The 17,742-nt window shown below is 43.8% G+C and overlaps 1 protein-coding gene across 1 annotated transcript in view; it reads right to left on the bottom strand.

Moving 5' to 3' along the window:
• The window catches only part of WWP2 (WW domain containing E3 ubiquitin protein ligase 2), a 131,431-nt gene that overhangs the window by 77,799 nt on the left and 35,890 nt on the right, over window positions 1-17,742 (bottom strand). Inside the window, exons 5-6 of the mRNA XM_058528152.1 lie at window positions 3,285-3,422; window positions 1,349-1,445 (exon numbers count right to left, since the gene is read on the bottom strand). Of these exons, the coding sequence (XP_058384135.1) occupies window positions 1,349-1,445; window positions 3,285-3,422 (235 nt within the window). The remainder of the gene's footprint in view (window positions 1-1,348; window positions 1,446-3,284; window positions 3,423-17,742) is intronic.

Here is a 17,742-nt window from a genome sequence, read left to right as displayed (position 1 = left end):
AGAAAATATAGGCAGTACACTATTTGACATCAGTCTTAGAGGGATGTTTTTGAATTCCATGTCTACTTGGATAAGGGAAACCAAAGAAAAAATAAACAAGTGGGACTTCATCAGACTAAACAGCTTCTGCAAGGCAAAAGAAACCAGGATCAAAATGAAAAGACAACCCACCAGCTGGGAGAAAATATTTGCAAATCATATATCCAACAAGGGGTTAATCTCCATAATATAAAAAGAACTCACACAACTCAACAACAAAAAAACAAATGACCTGATCAAAAAATGGGCAGAGGATATGAAGAGACATTTTTCCAAGGAAGATATACAGATGGCCAATAGGCACATGAAAAGATGTTCAACATCACTAATCATCAGGGAAATGCAAATCAAAACTAGACTAAGATATCATCTTATACTCGTGAGAATGGCTATAATCAGCAAGACAAAAAATAACAAATATTGGAGAGGATGTGGAGAAAAGAGAACCCTCATTCACTGCTGGTGGGAATGCAAATTGGTGCAGCCTCTATGGAGAACAGTATGGAGAGTCCTCAAAAAATTAAAAATAGAAATACCTTATGATCCAGCTAAAATAGAAATACCTTATGATCCAGCTATCCCACTTCTGGGTATTTATCCAAAGAACTTGAAATCAACAATCCAAAGAGGCTTATGCACCCCTATGTTCATCAGTGCATTATTCACTATAGCCAAGAAGTGGAAGCAAGCCAAGTGTCCATTGACAGATGATTGGATAAAGAAGATGTGGTATATATATATACAATGGAATACTACTCAGCCATAAAAAAGACAAAATCATCCCATTTGCAACAACATGGATGGACACGTAGGATATTATGTTAAGTGAAATAAGCCAGACAGAGAAAGACAAACACTGTATGACCTCACTAATATGTGGAAGATAAACTAACACACGGACAGAGAGAACAGTATGGTGGTTACCAGGGGGAAGGGGGTTGGGGGGTGGGCACAAGGAGTGAGGGGATACATTTATATGGTGACTGACAAATAAGAACGTACAACTGGAATCTCACAATGTTATAAACTATTATGACATCAATAAAAAAATTTTTCTAATAAAAAATAAAGCAGTCAAGTTCTGTTCAACAGTTCCTCTTATCCAAATAACCAACTTAGCCAGTCCCAATCTTTGTCAAGGAACCCTTGACCCTTCCAAGAATCCTGAGTCTTGTACTCCTCTCTGAGCCTCCTTAACATACTAAGTCAGTTATAAGCTCTCTGGAAATTTCCTCGCCAGTTCCCAACGTGTTTTCAATAGCTCTAAGCATCTTCCCAGCTCCTCCTCATCCACAACGAGGGGTCTTACCGGGATCTCCCACCAAAGCAGTTTGTGCTGGGGGGCTGGTGCCGGTTCTCTGGAGCAACAGCTGTCCCACCGGGTTCTCTCGCAGGCGGCTGTGATCCTAGAAAGGGGATCCATCATAAGAAAAGACAGAAACATTGAGAAGCTCAGACCTTGTTTGAGATGTGGCTACAGGAACAGAGCTTGCTCCGTGCTTTAGAGTTATCCTCCACGGTGGGATATGGACAGTCTAGCACGCTGCAGCCACCAGCATGAGAAGAAATAGGGACAGCCAGGTGAGATCTGATCGGGGCCAGGGAACAGAGGGGCTCAAACCTGGGAAAACAGCTCTTCTCCACGACCTTCAAGAATGTCTAAGGGTCTTACAAGCACGTTGCCGTATACATTAAATGAACTTCAGCCACACCAACGTGAGACAGAGAACAGATGCTAACCACGCAAAGTAGGGGCAAGGAATTGGAGCATTTCTCCATATCACAACCTGAGAGCTGTTTAAAAAGCCAAATCAGATTCAATTCAAATCAAATCATGATACTCTTCTACTAAAACCCCTTTAACAGCTTCCTGCTCCTTAGGATAGGGTTCAAAATCCTTACCAAGGCTTTTGAGGCTGCGTGATCTGAGCCGACCTGCCTCTCCGGCCTCACCTCCCATCACTCTCCTTCCTGCTCCCTATGATCCAGCCCCGCTGGCCGCCTCTGTTCCCACGGCAGGCCAAGCTCACTCCCACCTCAGAGCCTATGCACAGGCAACCCTTCTACCTCTTACTCAGCCATCTCTTTACCCCAACACCCCCACCTTGGCCTGTCTAAACTCCTCATACTCTGGCAGGTCTCACCTTCCTCAGAGAAACCTTCCCAACCCCTTAATTTAGAAGAGATCCCTCTAAAGTACAGGAATCTCATACCACCCAGTAGTTTTCCTTCATAGCTCTTGCCACAATTACAGTTATATAATAATTTGTGCATTTACTCGTTTGACATCTAACATCCTCTGCCCCTGCCAAGTGGATTACAAGCTCCAGGGAGTAGAGACCATATGAATTTTGCCCACTGCCATCTGGCCGGCACCTGGTCCAAGATCTGCTACATTCCAGGTGCTCAGTTATGGATGTATGTGCTGAATGAGTGAGTGAGGCATGTTTTCCTCCACGTACACAAGTACCCAAGTGCCACTGAGCCCAGCTGAGGGAGGGTTCTCAGCAATCGAGGCCCATCCAATCACTGGGATTCTACCCAACTGCCCTGGAGTTAGAATGCAAATTTCACCCCCTCGAAGCTACAAAAAGCCTGCTTGGGGCCTGGAGAGCACCCGAGTTACATCACATTTAACGAGAAAAATTATGGAGAAACCCAACCCATTTCAGACTTCAGACTTCATGAAATAATTTCCTGCGAGATCCAAAGGTGACTAATTTCAGACTAGATCAAAAGAAACAAAATGCCCACATTCAGCACAGGGCGGGAGACACTCTCCAATTTCCCTGCTTCTGTCTGTATTTTGCAAGTGTGAATCTCTAAGACATACAGTTCTCTTTCCCAACTAATACCATCTCATAAAAGCCACCCTCAACCTCCCCAGGAAGCTTAACTGTATCAGGAAGAAGAAAAATGGGCCCAAGTGACGTTTAATAAAGATGCTTTATTTTCTAAAGTCTACATGGGATGAAAAGATGTTTTTCTCTGTTCTCAAACCAAACAACAACACACTTACAAAGACTTGACATTTATTTTGGTCCATTATCAGAAAGCAGTCCTCAAAAAATCTTGTCATGGTTTTGATCCAGGATGCTAAGAAGAGTGATAGCTAGCCATCGGCCAGGGCTGGCCGAGCGGTACCCAAACCCAGATTCCTGGTAGAGAGCCAAGCTCTGGGCACCTCCTCCTACCCCTGCCCCGCCCCGTCCCGGCACAGCCCTGGGGAGCAGGGCGGCACTCACCGTCTGTCACGGCACTGCCATTAGGCACGCTTCCCAGATCAACAGTCGGCCCGTCCAGGAAAATTGTCAGCTCACCGCCCGAGACAACACCGCCTTTGTTCTCTGTCTGCAGGTTCAGGGTCAGCTGCGTGTTCTCCACTGTTGAATACAAAAGGCAACACAGATGGACTAAAGCAAACGCACCCCGAGTTAAGATTCTCTAAGTTATAAGCTCCCATGTCAACTACTGTGGCGTTCTTGGCAGCACTTTTCTGCATCTTCAAATTTGTCTCGTGGCAAGGAAAAAAGAATGGGAAGGAACATGTCTAATTGTCGTCATTGTTGTATTAGGCTGGTGGGAAAGGCTGTACTCTTTCTCTTCTAAACATTTATGTCACTAGGTTAGCTATATAATTTCTACATTACCTATGTTTGCTTATACTTGAGGACTATAAGAATGGAGTAGAGATATTGATGGCATACAGAGGAAGAAAGTAGTTACAAGCAGCATGCACCCTCCCCATACAAAGAATGGCGGCAAAAAGAACAGGTCAGGAGACCCTAAGGACATGTCACCAGGGGGCATCTCTAGATAAGGGAATGCAGGGGGTTATTCTTTTCTTATTTGTGTTAAAAAGTGTTTTGTTCTGTTTTTTTTCATTTTCAATCCTGAAAATTTTTCACTTTGAAACAAGGAAAAAATATTAAAGCAATAAAAGTTCAACACGGGCAAGTCAGCCCCACAGTCACATGGCCCTGGGTTGTCCCGTAAGGAGAGACCAGTCAACACCTGGCTCTACGACTGAGGTGAGAAGGAAGCTCAGAGTTACCCTGCCCCAGAATATTAAGCAAAGTCAGCCCTGTGGGCAAACAGAAGAGTCGGGAAACCACGGTGGAAAAACAGAACACACTGACGAGAGGCAGAAGCACAAACCAGAGGCAGGCTGGTACGTACTGCACACACACCCCCAACCCCACCACCAAGCTGGGCCATACTGAGAAGCTCAGCTACTGGTCAGGAGCTACAACCTCCAGTTCAGGGCCATTTGATAATTACCAAGAGAAAACCAGCTTTTATGAGGATTTCCAAAGGGTATGCAGTCCTTCCAGGCCTCCCCACATCTTACAAAGCCAGACCAGGAATGTGCCACATACTCCAACCTCCCTTTCCACCCCTGCCAAACCGCCACGTCATTTTATCTCTTAATTGCTACTGTATTAAATATAAGCTATCTCACTGGTTTTCTAGAACAAGGCAGGGTATGTATAAATATCTCTATGAACACTTCCTAGAGACAACCCCTACCCCACACCAAAAAAGCCTGTCCCAAATCTCTCAAAAAAACATAAATAGTCCTTTAAAATTTTAGCAAAAGAAAGTCTGAATCAATTGAGAATCTATTATAATAAGGTAGAAATCAGTTACCCTTCAGGTTTTCGAATTTTCTTAAACCTTCCCTTAATCTCTCTTCCCTGTAACGGATCTCTCCAAATTCTTCTGAGTGTGTTGCTATTTTGAGTCAGTTTCACTGAGGGGCTGGGAGAGTTCTAAATATTTCTATAAAATAATACTTGTAATCTGAAAACTAGTTCCTTCAAAAGGCCAGGGGTGGCGAAAAGAACAGAGGCCTTTTGACCACCAGCACCACTTGCCAGCCGTGCAAATGAGCCACCTTGGAAGTGGATCCTCCAGCCCCAGGCTAGCCTTCAGATGACTGCAGCCCAGCCAGCTGAGCAATTGCAACCTCATGAGAAATCCCAGGCCAGACTGCCCAGCTAAGCAGCTCCCAAATCCTGACCCACTGAAACTATGAGATAACAAATGTTTATTACTGTTTAAAAAAAAAGTCAAGGAGTATCTCCCTACTCTGTCAGGCTGAGATCCAGTGTGTAAGTCCCTAGCAGGCAGTACAGCACAGAGGTGGGTACCAGTCAGACAGACTGGGTTCAAATCTCAGTTCTGCTACCCAGTATCTGTGCAGCATGATGCAAATTACTTAACCTGAGCATTGGTCCCCCACCTGCAAACAGCAGCAATAAGAGCACACTTTCCAGAATTAAATGGCACCTAGTGAGCTCCTAAGAGGCTGTCATTTTCATTATCTCCCTGTTGACGTTCCTGTTTTTAGACTGAAGAGTCTCGATTTCTCTTGATCTAACTTGTTCAGCGTATAGTCCCTCTTCTCTTGACCTTTCCGAGCATTTTCAGGTTGCGGCAAGAAACTCCACAAAATCTTCCAAGAGAAGCCACATACACATCACAAGGACGAATGATCTTCTTGTCTTGTTTCTAGGACCTTCCTAAAGGTGCTCAGTCTTTTGGATTCAGTACAGCACCGTTGGAAATGTGCTAGGATCAGCATTCTAGAAGGGCTCCTTGATTCCTTTCTTGATATCTCAAAGGCTGTCATTTTACAAGTGGAGTGTGGGCAGGTTTTTCCCTCCTTCATGAAGAGATGACGATGTTCAACAGGAAGGTAGAACCCAAGGCCTCTCACTGCTAATTTCAACCTCCTGACAGTCACACTGCCATGGTCCTCCAACAGAAGCCAGAGGCATAACCTGAATTTTTCTCTCCATAGTCTCATCTCCAGGCTCCAACTTAGCCCTTCTGTCTAGTTTGCCCACTAATTGTGTCCAGCAGAATCATTATATACTTGTAGGCTCAGAAGTTACTTTGCAACCCTAAGATACACTTACCTTCAAAAAGAGCCATGGAGGTGGAAGGTCTTTTTATTTTAAATGAAACTTTTGAGAACATAACCCTCCACTGTTCTATTTACTAACAAGAAAGAGAGTCAGAAAGCCCCCTGGCCATCGCCATCATAACATAACAAAGTAATCAAACTGAGCATTGCTAAGAGCATGACACCCAAATGGTTCCTGATGTGATATAGTATGAAGTATACAACATCACTTTTAAAGTTTTCTCACTAAAAGCATTCAAATTGAATCCAATCAAGCCTCTAAATGTCCTTCCCAGTGTACATGAAATAAGGGATAGAGAAACAAATTCAATAATACCATGATGAAATAATCAGACAAATCCAGAATATGTGACATCTATATGGTAATGGTCTCAGACTCTTCAAAAAGTCAATATCATTAAAGACATTTCTTGTTTTTTAAAAAGTGGGCAGGAAGGAGACTATTCTGGATTTAAAGAAACATAATCTCTAAATGCCATGCGTAAATTTTTTTTTTTTTTGGTAAGGAAGATTGGCCCTGAGCTAACATCTGCTGCCAATCTTCCTCTTTTGGCTTGAGGAAAATTAGCCCTGAGCTATCTGTGCCAATCTTCCTCTATTTTCTATGTGGGACGCCATAGCATGGCTTGATGAGTGGTGTGTAGGTCCATGCCTGGGATCTGAACCCACAAACCCTGGGCCACCAAAGAGGAGCAGGCAAACCCAACCACTATGCCAACGGGCTGGCCCCCATGCGTGAATTTTTTTTTTTTTTTTTTTTTTTTATTTTCCCCCAAAGCCCCAGTAGATAGTTGTATGTCATAGCTGCACCTCCTTCTAGTTGCTGTATGTGGGACGCGGCCTCAGCATGGCCAGTGAAGTGGTGCGTCAGTGCACGTCCGGGATCCAAACCCGGGCCGCCAGCAGCACAGCGCACGCACTTAAACGCTAAGCCACGGGGATCCCACACGTGAATTTTGACTAAATCTTCGTTTGAAAAAAATATTCTTGGGACAACTGGAGAAATTTGCATCCAGACTGGATATCAGATGATGTCTGAAATTATTGTTGATTTTCTTAGGCTCTTTAACAGTACCATGGTTTCATACAAGAATGTTCTCATTCTTGGGAGATGCGAGAGAAGATTATGAGGATATCTGCATTTATTCTCAAATGGTTTTACAGGAGGATAGGCTGAAGTTTTTAGGAGTTATGATATCTGCAATTTACCTCAAAATGGTTCAGCAAAAAAAATGCACACACCCACAGGCTCACACATATAGATAAAACAAATGCAGAGAAATGTTACCAAGTGTTGAATCTAGGTGGAGGGCATTTAAGTGTTCATTGTGTTACCCTTTCAATTCTTTTGTATGTTTGAAAATTTTGAAAATGATAAAAAGCTGGAAAAAGTTTTTTTAAATTGGCGAGGCTATTAAAAAATTAAACCTCTGAGAACAGAACACCCCATTATTCTCTTTAAAAAATACCTGAGCCAGGGGAGCCCTACAATGCATAATGGGACTAAAGAAACCATTAGCTAACTGAGTGACAGACTTGAGCATACAGGAGAGGCTGAAAGGAGTAAGTGTGGCTGGAAAACCTATACTGGAATCTCAGCTATAAACAGCAGCGTTAGCCCCCTCGCCTCTGGGGCCCTCGGTGTTCACTACAGGCACACTGACAGCTCTACAAAGGGCCTTTCTCTTCCAGCATGGCTTCCTACTGCCTTTGAGGCACTGCTCAAAACTCAAGAAACTGATGAAAAATGGGTATAGTAAGTTGATTTCCATAACTAGGCAGGTTCACCATGGGAAGCTCACCAGCGACTCTCAGCCTCATCTGGCCCTGCTCTGTCTGTGGTCATGCAATTCACACGTGTAGTGAGCACTCACTAGTCTAGTCACTGAGATGCAACAGGAACAAAACACAAAACTCTGTGCTTCCGGGTGTTTATTTTCTAGCTGGGGGAAACAGACAATGAACAATTTTTTTTAAGTAAATTGCATAATCTGAAAAATGAAATGAGGAAAGGGGATGGAGAGTGCCAGAGGTGGGAGGAGGTCCTGGGGTGGTGGGAAAGTCTCACTGGGAAGGTGAAAATCGAGCAAAGACTGAAAGTAGGACTGGGCAGGGGAGCCATGTAGGTATCTGGAGGAAGAATATTCTAGGCAGAGAGAAAAGGAAGCACAGAGGCCCCAGGTGGGAGCATGCCTAGCATGTCTGAGGAACGGCAGGGAGGCCGATGTGACTGGAGTGGATGACGGAAGAGAGGAGCAGGAGACGAGGGCAGCAGGTAACCGGAGGCTGCAAGGGACGTCTTGGAGCTCTTACAAGATCTCTGGCGTTTACTCTCGGTGAGACTGGGAGCCATTAGAGGGTTTTGAGCGAGGAAGAGACACAACCCCTGTTGTAGCGCAATCACTCTGGCCACAGGAGGAGCAGGGGCTGAAGCAGACAAGACCAGACAGGAGGTCACTGCAATATTCCGGGCGGGAGCACGTGGTGGCTTGGGCGACGGTGACGGCAGGGTCTTCTGGGAACACAGTGCCTAAGGGAGACTTTATCTTGGCCTCCCCCCAGCATGTGTTAGGAAAGACCCATGACTCCCCACCGAGCACACCAGCCGGGCCCCACAGGGCCACCAGTTTCTTGGAATCAAAGCTCTGGGCAAATCATAGGCAGGGGCTACAAAAAGCGCCAACTTGGAGCATGGATGGAGGAAGTCAGACTCAACTGCAACCAAATGGAACATATATAATGAAAATATTTCGCTAGCAAGAGACTTTAGCTCCTCTGAGAAAGCCACAGTCCTGAGCTCGTGCTAACTTCGGCAAACAGCAAAGGCACTTCTTCGGTTATGGGACTGTGCCCTTCTGTTCTGTTCTAAGCACCCACTGGTTACCCAGCCCTTGTAACGCTACTTTATGGAGGTCTACAGACAGCGGGAGGGCTGGATATTAGAATCCACAGGCAAAGAACTTGGAAAATCTCAAGGACCGCGCCAGGAGAACCCCTCCAAAGCTGGCACACTAAGAGAGACGAGCAGACATTACGTGCTTCCTGATGGAAGCACATGCTACCTCATCAAAAAGTAAAAAGAAAGAACCCAGATCAGATCTACCTATGAGTTTACAGGAAACACAGAGAGACAGAGGAACACGTTAAACCACTCTTCAGGGACAAAACAGCAAAACCCACAATGTGGGAAACTACAGGATAAAACATCCAGTTTCTTCAACAACAAATTGTAAGGGGTAAAAAGAGGAAGGAGAACCTATCAGTTAAAAGAGACTTAGAAGACATGTCAATCTTGTTTGGATCCTGACTCAAACAAACCAATGGTAGAAAAAAAAATTTTATAAGACAACCAGGGAAATATAAAACCTGACTGGATATTTGATGATATTAAATAATTACCATTTAGTTTTTTAAGTATGAAATTGGTGTTATAGGGCCGGCCCCGTGGCTTAGCAGTTAGGTGCATGCGCTCCGCTACTGGCGGCCCGGGTTTGGATCCCGGGCGTGCACCAACGTACCGCTTGTCAGGCCATGCTGAGGCGGCGTCCCACATACAGCAACTAGAAGGATGTCCAACTATGACATACAACTATCTACTGGGGCTTCGGGGAGAAAAAAGGGAAAAAGAAAAAAGGAGGAGGATTGGCAATAGATGTTAGCCCAGGGCCAGTCTTCCTCAGCAAAAAGAGAAGGATTGGCATGGATGTTAGCTCAGGGCTGATCTTCCTCACAAAAAATAAAAAATAAATTAAAAAATTAAGGGCCAGCCCCGTGGCTTAGCGGTTAAGTGTGTGCGCTCCGATGCAGGCTGCCCGGGTTCGGATCCCGGGCGCGCACAGACGCACTGCTTCTCCAGCCATGCTGAGGCCGCGTCCCACATACAGCAACTAGAAGAATGTGCAACTATGACATACAACTATCGCCTGGGGCTTTAGGGGAAAAATAAATAAATTAAAAAAAAAATTTTTTTTTAAAGAAATTGGTGTTATAGTTTTTAAGAATCCTTATCTTTTAGAGATATACGCGGAAATAGCTGTAGATAAAATATGACTGAGATTTATGTAAAAATAACCCAGTGGAGGGTCGGCTGGGAAGTTAGATGAAACAGAAATGGCCATTCGTAGATGGCTGTGGAGCTGGGTGACAGGCACGTAGGGATTCATGGACTATTCTTTATACTTTTTTGTATGCTTGATATTTTCTATAGTAGTTTTTTTTCAAGCCAACATACCTAAGGCACAAACAGTGACTGTAAACTAACTCAAAAACTTGCAAGAATTCAACATTATGCCTACAGTTTGAAATACAAAAAGGCAGAAAATACACAATCAAGCTGCTTAGGGAATAACTCCTCCTCTTGTTTTTCCTTACTTCAAAGCTTCAGATTTGCAAGTGGCTTCAGTTAATAATTTCCTACTGGGAAGAAGAGTTGTTATGTGCAACAAGGATGAGTAATATTTTTCTAAGAGTTACTTTTTCCCTTTCTTGACTTGGACTTTTGAATATGCTTTTTGCTCATGGTACTAATCAGTATAGATAAATAGCGCATGGAAATTGCCTTCCATATTCCAACAAAAGAAGAAACTACGAAAACCAGAACTGCCAAACTCGGCCACTACAATGCAATTCAATTGTGAAACCCAGAAGTCCTCCTTGGACAGTTTCACTGTAGTATACAAAGGAACTTTCTATTTTAGCATCTTCTATCATCACTGTCCCTCCCTGCTCCCACACCACAAAGATGTATGTGCATGTGCACACTTTCATCTTTTAAAAGGAAAAATCTTTTGTTTTCTTTTGCTTCCCAACTCAAAATACAAATGTAAGGATTTACCTGGAAATTTGAGAAAAATAAAACAGGACACAAAAGTAGGATACTTATGAGGGAGACCAAGTATTCTTAGGTCAAGAGTCTCGGAAGCCCAATGAAGATGTGACTGATTTGGCCTTAACAGAGCCGCTCGGTGGAACAAACAGACCTTCTTCCTGGCTCCCTCTGCCCTCAATCCCATAGGCCCATCAAAAGAAAGTGAAAATAAGCAGGGCATTCATTAACAGATCAGTGTTCATTCTACACACAGCTGTGAAACACTGGTGCACAGAGGAACGGAACCAGAGGAAATTCCAGAAGGGCAGAGAGTAAACAGTCTCTGTTGCACTCCCTGGCTCCCCATAACTCAGACACACACAGGCTGCAGTCTACCCCAGGCTTAAAGAGAACACTCTTTCACGTTCCCTTTGCAGTAAAGGAAGCCAGAGGCTTCCAGGATTTACCGTTACGATGTCTCTTTGGCTTCCAACCTTAGCCAGAGTCTAACAAGAGAAAGTCTTTTCTACCAAGCTAGCATCAGGTTGTAAACACTGGAATCCTTTTGGGGTACCAGTGTTGACTCTGCTTTATCCCACCTCCCCTCGGCCCCCATCACTCACACCTTGGCAGGGTCTTCCCAGAAAACAGGGTATAAGGAAGAGTCTACCTTGGCGTTGAAGCCTCTTCTGTGGTTGCTGCTGCTGGGGGTCCACCCTTAATCATCTCTAAATTAAAGTTCTGGTCTACTGGAAGTTCCATTAACTCCTCTAAAAATGAAAATAGCTTCATTTTACGAAGGCAGTTGATAAACTTTTCTTTTTCTTTCTTTCTCGTTCATCCATTCAAGAAGTATTTTCTTGGTACCCACTATCTGCCTGAAACTGTGCTAGAAGCTGAATTACATTGAAGAATGAAAATAGACATAGTCTCTGCTTTTAGGAACCTCACGAGTGAGTGGGAGAAATAGAAGCACCTAAATAATCTCACAAAGAAATGTAAAGTTGCAACTTGAAACAGATTTCATGTAAGAGATCTATGGTCCCACGAGCGCTGGACATTTGGCTTGGTGAGGCTACCAGGAAAAGTTTCCTGAGGAACTGACAACTCAACTGTGATCTGACGTTTCAGGCAGACAGCTAGCAGGTTGGGAGGTAGGGTAGAGTAGGGAGAAAGACCATTCCAGGCAAAGGAAATACCATGTGCAAAGGCCCTGTGGCACAATTAGCTGCATGTATTCAGGAAACTGAACAACGGGGCTGAAATGAGACGTGATCCAAATGGAGCAGGAGATGGCACAGGAGTAGGTGGTGGCCAGACATTGGAGACGATGACTTGTGGGCCCGCCATGTTGCAGAGTTTTTCTCTACCCTAAGAGCAGCCATATGGTACTGAAGGGTTTTTAATCAAAGTGTGACAAGATCAGCTTTACAAGTTCAAAAATCATTCTGTCTGCAGTATGGAAAACAGACTGGAGGGAAGTAAGGGTAGATACAGACAGAGCAGACAGGAGGCCACAGGAAAGGACCAGGGGAATCAAGGTGGAGATGAAAGACGTAGACAGACTCGTAAAGGTAAAAACCAAGAGAACCTGAAAATAAATTAGCAACAGGAGTGGGCAAGACCGGTGTTGGTATCAAAGACAACTCCTGGGTTTCTAACTTACTTACCCAGGCAAATGGAGCACCTATACATTGAGATATGCAACAGTGGAAGAAGACCAAGTTGGGGGAAGAGGTGATGAGTTCAGATTTGGGCACGTTGATTTTGAGGTGCTTCTGATCTATGCACAAGGAGAAGCAAGACGGTAGTCAGATATGTGGTATGGAGCTCAGAGGAGAGGTCTAGGCCGGAGATTTAAACCTGTGGGTCACGTGCACATGGTGGTTATGCATAAAGAAGAGGTATGGACTGGAATGCGATCACAGAAGATGATGGAATGGCAGGAAACTCACAGTTAACAGTCAGACAGATGCAGATGACCTTGCAAGGGAGACAGAGAAGAACAGTCGGAGAGGCAGGAGAAAAATCAGGAAGGATTCCTGAGAAGGCAAGAAAGGGTGGGCTCAAAGCACGGAGAGAAGTAAGAGGGACAGCTGCCCTCCTACCACAGGGAAAAGGGAGGGGTGATCAGGCACACCCAACCTCATTTCGGTACACGACAGATTCGTCAACCCTAATCATCCTTACTTTTCTTAATTCACAGTCCCAGTATTCTGCAGCTAAAGCCCATGCAGCTACACAGGCTTTTCTTTACTCACAGAAAAAAAGCGCACATGCATATACACTTCAGAATTGGTTACTCGTCACAGTCATCCATCTAATAAGGTACATCATAGGCAAAGAGTCTCTCTTGAACCAACCAAAGGTCCCTTTAACACAAGATAGAAAAGGTCTCAGCCGTCTTGGTAAATCTTACTGTTTGTCAAGCTGTAGTATATTTTTAAAATTTTTAAGCCATTTTGGGGAAATAAATACATATCCAGGAAAGTTAAGTCTTTAGAATAAACTGTGAGTTCACATCAGTTACTGCTGCCTCGTCAATAGAGCTCCTCTTCCCCACCAGGAGGGAAAGTCCTCATCCTTCGTCCTGCACCCCCCCCCCCGCCCCCCGTTCCTAGACGGGCCCACTTAACAGCGCATCCATTCTCGGTGCCCTCAGGGAACCCCAGCCCTACACCACCTCTCCCTGTAGCACAGGATCAAAGCCATGTTTATAAACACGGTAGAGGCCCACTTTGAATGAACAAACCTCCTTTTCAATGGTCTTTGAATAGCAAAATATAGGAGCCCAGCCATAGGAGGACTTTTATGGTTAAGATTTTGCTTTCAAAAAAATCAGCAGAGTGGAGGAATTGGATGAAGGTAGTCAAAAGATACAAACTCTCAGATAATAAGGACTGGGGATTTAATGTACAGCACGGTGACTACAGTTAACACTGCTGTATGGTCTATTTGCAAGTTGCTAAGACAGTAAATCCTAAAAGTTCCCATCACAAGGATAAAAACATTGTTTTCTGTTTTCTTTTTGGATCTATTTGAGAGGATGAATGTTAACTTATTGTGGTAATCATTTTACAATAAAAAAAATTCCCCTTTTTAAAAAATGGCTTTTTAAAAATTACAATTTCAGATGAGTGAAATATTATGCCACAATCAAGATTTGGATTAATGATTACGAAGAGTGTATAAGAACATGCGAAATTATTCATACTAAAACGTTAAGTTAAAAAAAAGAACATGAAGTTATAGAATGCATGCTATTATTAAATCCCTGTAAAAATAAATATGCAAAGAAGCAAAGAAATAAATGAGCTAGAGAAAAATAATAAGTTGTGTTTGAAGAGTAAGATTATGAAATAAAGGTTTTATTCTTTTAATTTCCATTATCTGCATAGTGGATACATTTTCTTCTTAATTTCCACATCAGTTAGACATGTGTACAGAGGTGTTTACAAACGAAATGACATGATGTCTAAGATTTGCTTTCAAATACTCCCCAAAAAACTGGGGGCCAGAGATGAAAGACAACTGGACATGTGCTGATCATTGTTAAAATGGGTAATGGGTTGTGACATCATGGATGGACATTGAGGGTATAATGCAAAGTGAAATAAGTCAGAGGGAGAAGGTCAAATACCGTATGATTTCCTTCATTAAGTAGTAGATAATAACAACAATAAACAAACACATAGGGACAGAGATTGGATTGGTGGTTACCAGAGGGGAAGGGGGGAGGGAGGAAGGTGAAAGGGATAATTCGGTACATGTGTGTGGTGATGGGTTGTAATGAGTATTTTGGTGGTGAACATGATGTAATCTATGCAGCAATAGAAGTACAATGATGTACACCTGAAATTTTTACAATGTTATAAACCAATGTTACTGCAATAAACAAAAAATTAAAAAAAGAAAAAAAAATGGGTAATGGGTACAGGATGGTTCATTATACTATTCTCTCTACTTTTATTTATGTTTGAAACTTTCCATAATTAAAAGTTTAAAATTTTTTTCCTGTTTATGCTATATACTATTGTCTTCACAATAAATAATAACTTAAAAAATTACAGAAACATGCTTATTATAAAAAATTCAAATACAGAAAGCCAAAATATGACACCTACCCCATAAACATACACATTCCAAATCCCTTCCCCATGACATAACTCACCACCGTCAACCCTGTATGAAGTCGTCGGACCTGCAAACACTAGCACAAATACACATATATAAACTACATGTGCAAAATTGACTTCATTCTAGACCTAAAAGGTGTGCCCTTTGATTTTTCACTTAATCCATTCTATGAATCTTTAAAAATATACACAAAAGCAATCTATTCATGGAGGAGGGTTTTAGGATGGCAGAAGGGTCATGTTCAAGGTGAATTCACCCTTTACTGCCATGTCTCCCCCTCCAAGAGAATGAATTCGTGTAATATATGTGTAAATAAACATTAATTAATTAATTGAGGGAGGGAAGATACAAACATCACATTCCGAGAAACGTGAGCCTTGTGGTCCTCTACATAATAACAGCCTCCCCCAGGTTGGGTCTGACACTAAGGTGAAAGTCCCTGCCCTCTACCTAAAGTGGTGCTAACCACACCACTCGTGTGACCGTGGCATTCTTACTCTGGTCTAGGATCGCTTTCCCTCCCGACATACCACTCTCCTACAAGAATAAATCTCTTACTCTAAGAAAAATACTCCTAGAATCCTGGAAGACAGAAGGAAAAGGGAAAATAAAGCAGTCAAACGAGATAAATGAGGTTTGATCTTAATACTATTCCAGCAGCCGCAGCGTCTCCTCTGGGAGAACCTGGGAGCCTGGAATGGACAATCGGGCGGAAGCCTCTCTCACTTAACTGGCGCAAAGCAGAGGCCCAAACATCACATGAAATGTTTCAGGGTTTTTCTTGGCAAGGGGAAGGAAACAGCTCATATCCAGGCAACAGTCTCATTTTCCTATCACCATTCTGCGCTCTGTGCAAGGCCACCATTTCATGCCTTTAACAGCTGTTAGTTCAGAAGCTGAATGCTATGCAGCTGATTAGAAACAGCACGCGTCCTCTAGGAGATGGCAGGACACCTCTGCGGGACAGGCTTAAGAGGAATGGAAGAAGTTTCTAGAACTGTAGAAACAGTACAGTCCTACACTAACAACCCGAGTTAGAAGTTTCCCAAGTCTGCCTTGACTAACTTAACCTCTGAGAGACCTGCACTTGTGGGGCCACAAGCCACATATGGCCACTGAGCACCAGAAACATGGACGGTCCAGATGGAGATGTGCTGTGAGTGTATACGACATGCTGGATTTCAAAGACATGATACAAAAAAAAGAACGTAAAAATCTCTCATTAAGAGCCTTCTTTACTTTGGTTACATATGAAAATGATGACATTTTCAATATATTGGGCTACATAAAATACATTAAAATTAATTTCACCTGTTTTTGTTTTTCCTTTTTTTAACGTGGCCACTAGGAAATTTTAAATTACTATGTGGCTCACATTATATTTCTGTTGGACAGCGCTGCTCGAGCACTTCCTCCCTGCCATTTTTGGTCATAATCTTGAGCAGCTCTCTCACCAGGCCGGGCTGGCCCCAGGGCCCTTCTCTGTGTACCCTGACTGCACCAAGCTCATTAGCTTCCCACACACTATTCTCTCAGTCTGGAAGGCTTTCCTCCTGTTGGCCTGGGCAATTCCTTCTCATCCTTCTGGAGTCCTGCTGTCACTTCCTCAGGGAGGCCTTCCTTGACACCCCACCACCCCAGCTTAGGTCAAGTCCTCAGTGATACGTTCCCAGAGCATCCTGCACTTTCCTCCACCATACCTGTCACAACTGGAACAGTTTACAGCTATCTGTTTAACGCCTGTCCATTTTCCTCTCTAGATCCTGAATTCCAGGAGGACGGTCATGCTGTCTGCCTTGGTCAGTGCTGCATCTCTAGCATCTAGCCAGTGCTCAAAGGGATTTACCGTGTGAATGCTGGTAAATAAACTTCATACCCTTCCCCTGCTCCAGGCAGGCCTCACAATCCTAAGAAAATGTCCTATAGAGAAGAAGAAAATTTCCTCTCACACAAAACCCTGATCCAACATCAAGAAATTCTTACGTCTAAAAAGGAAAAAAAGAAAAGAGGGAAAAAATGTCTTGACCACCTACTACGAACTAAAATGCAACAGGTCACAATATACCTCTAGAAAAAGAGGAATAGCCCCATTGGCACTCATGTTTTGAGGGATGGACTCACTCTTTGCTCAAATATGCATTCCCACGAGGTTGAGCGACTTAAAGCTGATACGCTTACAGAACACTCTAGAGGCGGCGGTAAACCACCGGCTACGCTGAGGCAGCCACGTACAGGGGCAGAGACTCCTGACAGAAAGCTTTTCTTCTCTCTTCAAGTGAGGTTACACAAAGGCAGCCTCTCAGCCGGTGACACAGAGAGCAGGTCTGTTTTAACATTCGTTGCAGGGCCCTGTGTGTTTGCTTTTGAGACGACTCCTGGCTAAAAGGACCTTTTCTTTTAAACAGCTCTCCACTGACACCGTAGCCACGAACTGGGTCCCGCTGTAACTCTGAGAAGCTGGGGGGTGTGGGGTCGGGGGAGGGGGTTGCTTTTGGCTTCTTCGAGAATTCCTTGAGGTTCTGGCTTGGCCATATCTGCCTGAGGTGCAGGATGATGGAAAGCAACACACAGAGAGCTTTTCAGAGACTATTAAAGATGGTTTTAAATCCCAACGCCTGGCATCTGGTGCCAATCAAGAAAACAGTAGTCACTGATGTAACTGCAACCGGATAAGGCGAAATGAAACAAAGGCTTGCATTTGGGGGCTGGGGATGCATTCAGCTGGATGCCTCCCCAGAGTGGGCACCCAGCTCTCCCCTGGCTCCACCTCTGCCTCAGAGGCGAGCCACGACACTGGCCACAAAAACCTAAGTCACAAGAAAAGACG

The sequence above is a fragment of the Diceros bicornis genome, chromosome 32, assembly GCF_020826845.1.
Source record: "Diceros bicornis minor isolate mBicDic1 chromosome 32, mDicBic1.mat.cur, whole genome shotgun sequence".
Lineage (NCBI taxonomy): Eukaryota > Metazoa > Chordata > Mammalia > Perissodactyla > Rhinocerotidae > Diceros > Diceros bicornis.
This window is presented reverse-complemented; position numbering and strand designations above follow the sequence as displayed.